An 11,691-nucleotide genomic window follows, 5' to 3' on the forward strand; every position below is an offset into this window, starting at 1 on the left:
GGCCGCGGCCACCGGCGGCGCCCTCCTTGGCCGCCCAGCGCTGCGAGGCCACGGGAGCTGCGGCCGGCCTCGGCTCATGGCCCGGAGGGTAGGTGCTGGGCGGGACGCTGCGCGGCGCCTTCCCTACTCTCCCTCTCGCGGGTCCACCCTGCACTCCCCACCATCTCATTCTCTGCCTGCCTCCCTCTCTGCCCCTCAGTCCCTCTTCTTCCTGTCCCTCGGTCTCCTGTCTCTCTGACCCTCGATCTTCCTCCCTCTGCCCCGTGCTCTCCCTTCCCGCCCCTTGGTCTCCATCTTTCTGACCCTTGGTTCCGTCTTTCTCTTCTCCCTCAACCCCTTGGTCTCCCCTCTTATTCCTCCTCGGTCCTCCTTCTCTCTGCCCCTCTGTCTTCCACTCTCTGCCCCTCAATCCCCCCTCACTGCCTCTCGGTACCTCCTTGGTCTTCTACATTTCCATTCCCCTTCTCTCTGCCCCTTGGTCCACCATCTCTCAGTCCCTTATCTGCCCCTTTCTCTCCTTCTCCATCTCAGGCCTTTGATCTCTACTCCCCTAGCCCTCTTCCTTCTCTGCCCTTTGCCCACCCTTCTTCCTGGTCTACTTTTGTTCTGGGCTCACCTCTGGGCTGGGGATAGAGACAGGGCTGGGAGAGGTGGGTCTCGCCAGGCTGCCTTAAAGGACTCCCTTTCTTGGTCCTGGAGATACGATGAGGGAGGCAAGGACCCATCTAGGGGAGATACAGCATCCCAGCATAGCAGGAGCCCATCTTAGTGATGTACCGCTGGGAGCAATTCAGGGTTGGGAGGGCGGCTTCAACTTTAGGGCTGAGAAGTTAGAAGAGGAAGTACAGAAAAGGAGAGACAAACACACACAACCTTATAGCTCAGAGCACTCTTGCACCTCTCCTTTGCCTCTAAGAGCCTTAGACACCTCATCTTTAGAGAAAAGATTTTGTTCTGGTCGATGGGAAAGGTCCTTCTAATTTCCTCTATGTAGAGGGACCAGGAATCTTCAAGGCTGACCATTTGCATGAGTTTTGTCTGGGGTGATGTGTTTGTGCAGTTTTGTGGGGTTATTCCTTCCTTCAGCATGTGTTTATTTAATTATGCCAGGCTCTGTGTTAAATAGCTTGTTCATTCACTCATTCATTCATTCACTGGTATAAAATGTCTCATTCATTCATTTAGTTATGTACAAAATCTCATTCATGTACTAAATGTCTCCTTTATTCATTCATGTGCAAAATATCTTATTCATTCATTCATTCACTAGTGTGCTAAATGTCTCACTCACTCACTCATTCATTCATGTGTTAAATGTCTCACTCATTCAAACTTGTACTAATTGTCACATTCTTTTATTCATTCTTGGCCTGGCATTCTTGGCTGTCTGTGTGAATTGGGGGTGTCCATAGTGATTTGGGAAAAGGAGGTAGTATTCCTAAGTCTGCATATGACTGGGTGGCCGGAGGGGTGTGCCCTAAAGCATTTATATGTGTGTAGGGGTGTGTGTGTGTGTGTGTTTAGGAATGACTGATGCATGTGAATCTGGACATGGGTTGGTGTGTATGGGCTGTGTGTGTGTGTACATGTGTGTGGTGGATTCACATGCTGTGTGGGGTGTAACTGAAGTAGTTAAAGTCCTCAGATGCCAAATTTGACAAAGTGAGATTGTGGGGGAGTGATTGTGTACAAGTGTGTGCACAAAACAATACACTGTGCCCATGGGAAGTGCCCTGGGGCAGGAGTCTACTTCTGTGTTTCTCTCTGCATTTCTTCTGTGTCTTCCTCCCTCTTTCTCCTATGTCTCTGTCTCTCCCTCTGTCTCCTTCTTTCTATCTCTCTTTGCTGTTCTCTCTCTCCTCTGATCTCTCCTTGCATCTTCGTATCTGTAGTGTCTCTCCTCTCTGCATCTCTTTCTGCATCTCTCTCCCCCAGCTCCTTCTCCCCTCCCCTCTGTTTCTCTCTGAATCTCTATCCATGCCTCCCTCCTCTCCTCACTCTATGAGGAGTTATGAGACCCCTGATTCTATAAGCCGACAGCCAGACAGTCTCTGATCCCCTGCCTTGATCCTCAGACTTGAGACCTCAGTCTCTCTCCTCCGGGCCCTCTTAGTCATCCTGGCTGTACAGTGGGATCTCTGATGGGACATTTTTTCACAGTCTAGGGGCACAAAGGAAAGTTGTGGAATGAAACCTCAGCCCTCTCCCCCCCCCACACTAGATCCATAAGGATATTGTGGGGCTAAGGGACAGAGCTTGGACACTTCCTAGGAATGAGAAGGATGGATTTCTGGGCAGCGGGTCTGGAAGTGGCTATGCTGAGACCTCTCTGGCCTCTCTCCCTCTCGCTTCCCGCAGTACAATGAGCTGTCCCACTACCCTGGCATTGTGGACGGTCCTGCAGCCCTGGCTGGCTTCACAGAAGCCACGAGAGCCCCCGGGCCCTATGGCTCCCACCGGCCTCCCCAGGCCCCACCCCCAGGTGTGGACAATGACGGCTTGAAGAGAGAGAAGGATGAAATTTATGGGTGAGTGGGGACCAGGCTGAGGGTCCCACAGGGTCTCAAGCTGGGAGCTTTGGGTTTTATCTGCCTCTCTCTCTGTCTGCCTTTATGTTTCTTTGCTTTCTTTCTTTTTTTAAAAAACTTTATTGTGAATTGGGTGAAGGTTTATAATAAGGTAGATCAGTTTTCCATTCAACAATTCAAACATGTTTTGTTTCATCTCACTGATTGCAATCCCCACAGTGTAACACCATTTAGCTCACTTCTTCCCTGTGTTTCCCGTTTCCATTCCTCTTCCTTTCCTAACCCTTCTGAACTCTGCCCTTGTGCAAATGCTGCCCTTTTGATCTCAAATGGTTGATGAATCTAAAGTGTGCGAACCTCCCTAGTGCTATTACTCCCCTTGTAGCCCTGTGTATTGTGTGGCTGAAAATGGAGTCATAGGGGTGAGTTCAGTTCCAGACCAAAAGCGTGACTAAGGACCAAAGTCTTGGGGTTCCACCAGTTTGGTCTTTTTATGATTTTGAGTTTTGTTCCACGTTTTTCTCCCCTCTATCCAGTACCTTCTAATGTGATCCCTTTCAGAGTTGTTGGTAGTGGAGATGGGCACCATCTAGTTCTTCTGGTCTCAGGGTCATGGAGACAGATGATGCTCACATGATGCATTAGTCCATTGGACTGTCCTCTGTATATTATCTGTTTCTTTGTCTCTCTGTTTCCTTTTCTCCATGTCTGTTTCCATATCTTTCCTGAGCCTCTTGTTCTCCTAGTTTTCTGAACCTTTCCTCACGAACTCTCCTTTCCTACCTCCCCAGACACCCTCTCTTCCCCCTACTGGCCCTAGTCTTTGAGAAGTGTGAACTGGCTACATGCTCACCCCGTGATGGGGCCGGGGCTGGGCTGGGCACACCCCCCGGTGGGGACGTCTGTTCATCCGATTCCTTCAATGAAGACATTGCTGCCTTCGCCAAGCAGGTGGGCATTCCCACCCCCACCCCACTCCCATGCCAGGAGAGCCAGAGAGGAGAGGGGCAGCCTGGATGTATCCTCCTTGGCCTTTTTCTTCCCTCCCAGGTCCGTTCCGAGAGGCCCCTCTTCTCCTCCAACCCAGAGCTGGACAACCTGGTGAGAGTTGGACCCTCCCTGGTACCTGCTTTCCATGGGTCTCCTGTCCCACCCTCCAGGGTTGGGTGAGGGAGAAGGCCATCTGGTCTACCTTCTCCAACTTCCCAGTTACCATCAAGCCAACTCTTGACCCCATGTGTGTCAGAGTAGAAGTGTGCTCCACAGGTGTCTCAGTGACTGTAATCTTTCAAAATAGATTGCCAGATCTTTCTCCTGAGGTACCTCTGAATGGACTGTGAACCACCAACTTTTTGGTTACGTTAAGCATTTGAGTACGTTAAGCATTCACGTCACCCATGGACTCCTTGGAGATCATAATTGTCCATTTACAGTGTAGCTTAGAGCTTGAAAACATGCATCACAGTTCTGCCACTTAGCACCTCTGTGAATCAGGCTATGTAGGTCCACCTTGCTGTACCTCAGTCACCTCATCCACACTGTGTCAGTAGTAGTAATGGCCTGCTGTGAGGATTTAATGAGTTAATGCAAGTAGAATGAGCAGAGCCGTGTCTGACACACAATAGGGCTGCAGTTAGGGTTAGCTGTTCTATTGCCAGTGGGCTCAGCCATCATGGAAATGATGCAGGATGAGGCCACGTTTCTTTCTGTTACACAAGGGTGTGTCAAAAGTTTGTGGGAAAATAAAATGAAAAGATCATGGACTTTTCCCATTAATCAGCACTCTAACTCCAAAGGTGTTATGAGAGCTGAGAAGTCAATGGGAGGTGAAACAACCTAGATACCAATACAGCGGGAAATCTCTGCTACCCACCGGAGAGCAAGAGATTAGGGGGAGAGGCAAGAGGTAAAAATAACCTGGTTTCTCCCTTCTTTACTCACCAAACTCTCTCCAAGCTTTCCTATTGGCCAAGCCCACTGGCAAAGGACTCTGGGAAATGTAGTTTGCAGCGGAAATAGGAAGGCAAAAGGCAAATGATGGGACATATTAGTTCTATATGAACTGCAAGGTCGGTGGTTCAAACCCACTAGCTTCTCCTTAGAAACTATACAGGATCACTCTAAGTCGGAACTGACTCGACAGCACTTATCAACAACCATTAGTTATATTACACCCTTAGCTCAGTCCTCTTATGATGGTAGCCTTTTCTGTCCCTATTCTGCTCATTTCTCTTCCTTTGTCTCTGCCTCTCAACTTAATACCCTCTCTTTTCTTAATTCTGTTCTCCATCTCTGCTCTCTATTCCTCTCTTTGGCTTTGTTGTTTTTTCTTTTGCTCATTCTCTTGCTCTCTCTCTGTCACTCTGTCTTTGTTTTTTGCTTTTGTCATTCTATCTCATTCTTTCTCTTTTTCTGTTTTTCCATCTCCCCTCTCTCTGTTGCCCCACTTCTGTCTCTTTTGATCACCATTTTCAGATGATACAGGCCATTCAGGTGCTCCGGTTCCATCTTCTGGAGTTGGAGAAGGTGAGTGCTTCATGCTTCCCTTCACGCCCTCACCTTGTCTCCCAGCCCCCCTCTCTCTCTTGCCCCCTCCACCCCTCCTTCGGGCTCTCTCCCCACTGGAGTTGGAGCAGAATGCCACCCTTGTCCTTGTATACCTCAGCCCTGGCCCCCGGGTGGCCCCCCAAGTACCCCGGTGCCCCCCCAGGTCCATGACCTGTGCGACAACTTCTGTCACCGCTACATCACCTGCCTCAAGGGAAAGATGCCCATCGATCTGGTCATCGAGGATCGGGATGGCAGCTGCAGGGAGGACCTCGAGGACTACCCAGCTTCCTGCCCCAGCCTCTCAGACCAGGTGGGTCCAGGTTGTTGTTGTTGTGGAGTCGGTTCTGACTCATAGTGACCCTGCACAGGGTTTCTGAGGCTGTAAATCTTTACGGGAGCAGAACGCCTCATCTTTCTCCAGAGGAACCGCTGGTAGTTTCGAACTGCTGACCTTGAGGTTGGCAGCCCGACTTGTAACCACTACGCTACCAGAGCTCCTTTGTGGGTCCAGGTGGGACACAGGTAATTATCCTGTAGTCAGAGTCACGCTCAGACACAGCTGGTTGTAGCACTAAGTCACACACATGCACCAAAGCACACGGCCTCAGACGCAGTCACCACCAGACTTTCCAACTATAGGATACACAGATGTATACATCATTCACACCCCAAATGTGCAACAGCTACAGATACATAACACACATCCCAATAGCTGCAGGTAAATCATTCATAGATGCAGCCACACAGGCTCACATACAGCTACATACAGCCTGACTATAAAATATACCACATACTTAAACACACATTCCAGCCACAAACAGCAGCACAGATCACACAACCAGATTCAGACACAATATATCAATTTCCTATGGGTTCTGTAACAAAGAGCCACAAGCTTGATGACCTAAAACAACAGAAATTTGTTGTCTCAGAGTTCTGGAGGCCACAAGTCCAAAATTAAGGTGTTAGCAGGGCTGGTCTCTCTCTGAAGCTCTAGCTTGCCTCTCTTTAGCTTCAGGTGGCTCCTGGCAATCTGTGATGTTCCTTGGCTTGTTAAATTCTTCACTTCAGTCGCTGCCTCCATCTTTACATGGCCGTCTTCCTTCTGTGTCTGTGTCTCTTCTCTCTTTATAAGGACACGACTCATGTAAAATGAGGACAGGACATACCTTAGTCTATTACAACCTCATGTCATGTCAACTGATAACGTTTCAAATGCCTGATTTCCAAACAAGGTCATGTGCACAGATACTAGGAGTTAGGACTTCCACATATCTTTTGAGATGACACAATTCAATCCATAGCATATAATATGTGTGTTTCTGCAACACACATACATTTCAGGTACATAATAGCCATACAGTTGAAGATAGAGACCAATAGCCCCATGCTGCTGCTGCATGAACTAAAGTTACAACCAAACAGATTGAGTTGTTTTTGTTAAGTGCTGTCAAGTCGGTTCCAATTCATGGCTACCTTGTATAGGGTTTCCAAGGAGCAGCTGGTGGGTTTGAACTGCTGACCTTGTGGTTAGCAGTTCAGTGCTTATCATACAGTGCCACACCAGGAGGCTGAGGTATAAACACAAAGATACAACCAAAGCTACATTGGCATGAACTTAATTACAACCCTACAGATTGGATACAGCCCTACAGAGGTAGATAGAGCTGCGCAGATTCATATAAGGACACAAAGATACAGCCACACAATTACAGCTACACCTGAATAAACTTAGTTACAGCCCCACAGGTTAGAAACAACACTACAGAGGTAGATACAGTTGCCCAGATTCAGCTCTAGACACAAAGAGTCAATTACAGTCACATTTACACACATTCACACTACAATGGTTACCATAATCAGAGTGGGCTGCTGAAGAGAGGGCAGCTTGTCAAGAGCTGAGACGTTCGCACAACCAGTGTACAGTGACCACAGTGACACGTAACTCAACTTCATTCTCACCCCATTTTGGCAATGCCTCCTATGAATGAACCAAACCTTCAAGCCAAATGACAAGGAAATCTCAATAGAGCCATATGGGTGGATCATGACCCAAATTGCTGGTTCAAACCCACCAGTAGTACCACAGGAGAAATGACTGGAGATCTGCTTCCATAAAGATATAGCCCATAAAAACAAACAAAACAAAACCCATGAAGCTGTCCTGCTCTGTAAGTTGTCACGAGTCAGACTCGACCAACGGTACTAGGTTGGGTTGTTGTTTATGGATGAGTGAATTCCCTGGAACACACAAAGCAAGGGCAGAGGGGGAACGAAAACTATTGTCAGGTTCTCAAAGTTTGTGTTGGAGTTTGGATAAAGAAAAGACTGCCCCAGTACTTTGGAATTCCACAGCTTCTGAAAATGAAATGATTTTTATTTTCCATAAGTTTAGTGCAAATTCATTTGGAGCAAAACCTGACCTGAACTAATGTGAGGCTATTAATAGACTTTATTTATTCCACTTAGTTAAATATTCATTCATTTGGCTGCAGAAATGTTAATGAGTTTGATGACGAGGTTATAGCCCCAGACCCTGCTGGAGTGTGTTATGAAATACACAAGATATGCACGAATTAACTGTCCAAATATGTGGAAGATGCTGCACTATTCCTAGTCCCCAAGATTTCAGTTAAGGTGTCATGGGGCTGTATTGCCAAACCCAGCTTCACTGCTATCAAGGCAATCCCGACTCATAGCAACCCTATATAGGGTTTCCAAGACTGTTCATCTTTATGGGAGAAGACCGTCTCATCTTTCTCCCAAGGAGTGGCTGGTGGATTTGAACCATCAACCTTGTGGTTGCAGTCCAATACTTAGCCTATAGCCCCATCATCTTATTAAGTAATACTGTGTGTTTTAATGGACTCCTGGTATGGTGCTGTAGGTTCAGCACTGGACTGTGAACCACAAGGTCCAAAGTTCAAACCCAGAAGCTGCTCCTTGGAAACCCTATCCAGGGTCACTGTGAGTCAGAACCAAATAGAACAGCGCTTAACAACAACAAGTGCCTTAACATAAGTTAGAGACCTTGGGTGGCATAGACAGTTCAACACTCAGCTATTAACCAAAAGGTTTGTGGTTTGAATCTACCCAGTGGTGCCTCTGAAGAAAGATCTGGCATTCCGCTTCCCAGAAATCAGGTACTGACACACATGGGGTCGCTATGAGTTGGAATCAACTCATTGGCAACTGGTTTGGTTTTGGTTTTACAAAAATTACTCATTTAATACTTACATGAGTAGTAAGTAGTAAGTATTATAGCTACCCTACGCTTTCCAGTTGAGGAAACGGAAACACAGAGAGGTGAAGTGACTTAGCCAAGATCACAAAGCCAGGAAGAGGCCAGGACAGGTTCCATGCCCAGAAGTCCTAGCCATGGTCTTATCCACTGGGCTCTTTCATGCTCCAAGCCTTGGCACTAACTTCCAACTCTTGTTTCCCAGAATAATACATGGATTCGAGACCCTGAGGACAGCGGGTCTATACATTTGGGGACCCCGGGTCCATCCAGTGGGGGCCTGGCCTCCCAGAGTGGGGACAACTCCAGCGACCAAGGTGAGACACCTGAGAGACAGAGGAGAAATGTGGGAGTCAGTCTGAAGATTGAAGTTAGACTGGAAGTAGGACTTCTGGAGGGGCAAAGGAAGGCTGGGGTATGAAGTGGTGTCTTGGTTGAGAGTTCTGGGCCTCTAGGTCCACACTGCCCTTCACTGTCCACACACACAGCATGCGTGTTCCCTTCAGGAGATGGACTCGATACAAGCGTGGCCTCTCCCAGCTCTGGGGGAGAGGACGAAGAGTTGGACCAGGAGCGGCGGAGGAACAAGAAGAGGGGTATCTTCCCCAAGGTGGCCACCAACATCATGAGAGCCTGGTTGTTCCAGCATCTCTCGGTGAGAGTCCTGTGGCTCTGGGGCATGGGGTGGGCGAAGGCTGGCTCTCATTCTCAGCTGTTTAGGGTGTGTAATTCACTTAGTTACCTCTACAATCATCCCACTCATCCATCTATTTATCCATCCATCAGTCATCCACCCATTTATAGCCCAAGCAAATATACTCTGTGAGGGAGGGGCTATGAATTTCTCCTATTTGCTTATGTGGAACTAAGGCACAGAGAAGTTAGTGGGTGTGCCCAGTGCCACACAGCCGTAAGTGGGTTCAAACGTAGCAGTGTGACTTTTCCCACTGCACCACATTGCCTCAGAGAGACTGAAATGTAGGGACAAAGAGAGGTTGAAACACAGAGATACAGGGAGGAATGGGGAAGGCAAAATAAGAACAAGAGAGACAGGGAGTCCTGAGGGGCCGAGGCAGAGTCAAGGAGGGACTGAATCATGGAGAGACAGAGACACGGGAAGAGAGTGAAACACAGAGACAGAGATACAGGGAAAGAGAAAGGGAAAAGTAGTGCAGACACAAGGAGAGAATGAGAGAGAGAAAGAAGAGAGAGGGACGCACCAGAGACCATAATGATGTCAGGGCTTCGACCCCTCCCCTGCATGGCAGAAGCCCACTTCACATAAGCTCCCTACCGAGGCCCGCCAATTACCCTCTAATTGCTGGGGGAGGCGGGGCGCCGCGCGCTTAATTGCTCAGAGCTGGCGGTGCTGCGTCTCCGCTGGGCGCGGAGCAGCAAGAAACTCTACTGAGTTCTCCGCCTAGTTGGCTGCGGGGCCCTGAGGCAGCCGCGAGCCGATATGCCTGGGAGCCTGGCGGCCCTGAGGACCAAGACGGCGGGCGGGTGGGAGGACAGGCAGGGTGACTCTTGTTGGTGATCGCAGCACCCGTACCCCTCGGAGGAGCAGAAGAAACAGCTGGCGCAAGACACGGGGCTCACTATCCTGCAGGTGAACAACTGGTAAGTGACCGGCAGGAGGCAGGGCGCTGTCCGTGGTGCTGAAGGCGGTTCTCAACCCCTCGGAACTTTCTTGGCTTCCCTACCCCATACTCTCTTCCCAGCTAACTCTATTCCTCAGTCTGTTCATCTGTGCCCCTGTCCCACTCTTTCTTTACACCCCCTCCATCTCTATGATGCCCATTCAGGTTCATTAACGCCCGGAGACGCATTGTACAACCAATGATTGATCAATCCAACCGCACAGGTAGAGTGAGAAGGTGGGGAGGGAAGGCCTGGGGCTCCCTGGGAACTGTCAAAGCCAGGACCCAGGCAGCCTGGGGCTCAGTCTGTACCCCTCAATTCCCGTCACAGGGCAGGGTGCAGCCTTCAGCCCAGAAGGCCAACCCGTGGGGGGCTACACAGAGACTCAGCCACATGTGACCAGCAGGCCCCCAGGTAAGGTTTTGCCCTCTAGGATAAACCATACCCCTTGCATACCTGGCCCCACCAGTAACTCAAGATGTCCCACCCTCTGGAAGTCAGTATATGAATAATGCAGCATCTTCGTTTGCATATGAGAGGAGCAGAAGATGCAAATACAGATTTTTCTTGCATAGTTCACATCTTCAGGCTCCACCCACCACATTCAAAGATTTGTCCCCTTTCTTAAGGGATTACTGTAAGATATTGGGGAATCTCGGTATGGTGCTATAGGATCAGCACTAGATTAGCAGTTCAAACCCACCAGCTGTTCCTTGGAAGAAAGATGAGGTTTTTCTGTTCCTGTAAAGATTTACAGCCTCAAAAGCCCTATGTTATTGTTGTAAAGTACCATCAAGTTGGCTCTGACTCTTGGTGAGCCTGTGTAGGATTTCCAAGGAGAGATTGGTGGGTTTGAATTGTGAGTCTTGTGGTTAGCAGTCCAGTGCTTATCCTACAGTGCCACTATGAGTCAGAATTGACTTGATGGCAATGAGTGAGCTTTTTGTATTTGAGTGAAGTATTAGGGTACAGTGGTAGAAACCTGAGTTTCTACCTTGCATTGGGTGGTGTCACCTTGCACTGGGGAGACCTGAGTCCAATTCTCAGCCCATGCACCTCATATACAGCCACCCCGCCTGACTATAGTGAAAGCTTGTGTGTTGCTATTAAACTGAACAGGATTCAGTGGCGCTTCCAGACTGAGATAGACTCAGCCAGAGAAAACCCTGTGGGTCACAAGAGTCCCAAGAACAGCTGAACAACAACTCCTTTGTAAGATGCTTCAGTGTGTCATGACAGAGTCTGCTGGTGCAAGAAGGCACAGGAGAGACTGCAAGGGGGCTCTGGTGAACATCCAGAACCCTTTTGATGGATGAAAATCCTTTTGTTTTCCAGGATCGGTGGGGATGAGTTTGAACATAGAAGGAGAGTGGCATTATCTCTAGAAGCTGGATTCAGGATATGTGTGAGTATCCAAGGTCTAGGGGGAACGAGTTGGGGTTACAACAACCCTCAAACCTTTCTAAGGTCCCAACATTTCAATAATGGGCCCATCCTGGGGATTACCAAGGGTAGGATCTACCAAGACTTAGTGGAAAGGTGATTCAACCATGCATCCATTTATCCATCCACCTACCCACTCACTCACTCATCCAGATATTTATACATCCATCCATCAGTCATCCACCTAAGCATACATCTACCCACCCATGCCTCGATCTCAACACTAATCCATACACCCACCACACATCCATCTACCTACCCACCCACACCTCCACCCATTTATCCATG

At 48.8% G+C, this 11,691-nt stretch overlaps 1 protein-coding gene across 3 annotated transcripts; it reads left to right on the forward strand.

Moving 5' to 3' along the window:
• The first annotated feature begins 11 nt into the window (after positions 1–11).
• On the forward strand, positions 12–11,360 carry MEIS3 (Meis homeobox 3). Of its 3 annotated transcripts, none has more exons than XM_006868237.1 (12): positions 12–88; positions 2,359–2,528; positions 3,320–3,479; positions 3,579–3,629; positions 5,004–5,054; positions 5,290–5,388; positions 8,525–8,636; positions 8,826–8,974; positions 9,863–9,939; positions 10,125–10,183; positions 10,291–10,374; positions 11,296–11,360. In XM_006868237.1, exons 1-12 carry the CDS (start codon positions 77–79, stop codon positions 11,343–11,345), a joined length of 1,074 nt encoding a protein of 357 aa, XP_006868299.1. In that variant the 5' UTR covers positions 12–76; the 3' UTR covers positions 11,346–11,360. The 3 variants fall into 3 exon arrangements, with proteins under 3 accessions (XP_006868299.1, XP_006868297.1, XP_006868298.1); XM_006868235.1 differs by having other exon boundaries at positions 77–88; positions 5,239–5,388; positions 10,249–10,374; positions 11,296–11,345; XM_006868236.1 differs by having other exon boundaries at positions 77–88; positions 5,239–5,388; positions 11,296–11,345.
• Positions 11,361–11,691: the final 331 nt, after the last annotated feature.

Source organism: Chrysochloris asiatica, unplaced genomic scaffold (genome assembly GCF_000296735.1).
Source record: "Chrysochloris asiatica unplaced genomic scaffold, ChrAsi1.0 scaffold00116, whole genome shotgun sequence".
NCBI classification, from domain to species: domain Eukaryota; kingdom Metazoa; phylum Chordata; class Mammalia; order Afrosoricida; family Chrysochloridae; genus Chrysochloris; species Chrysochloris asiatica.

What these genes read in the sequence shown, in the direction of transcription:
- MEIS3 (XM_006868235.1), top strand. An exon ending in TTGCTGCCTTCGCCAAGCAG is followed by an intron (nt 3,480 to 3,578) that starts GTGGGCATTCCC and finishes CTTCCCTCCCAG; the next exon opens with GTCCGTTCCGAGAGGCCCCT. An exon ending in GGTTGTTCCAGCATCTCTCG is followed by an intron (nt 8,975 to 9,862) that starts GTGAGAGTCCTG and finishes TGGTGATCGCAG; the next exon opens with CACCCGTACCCCTCGGAGGA.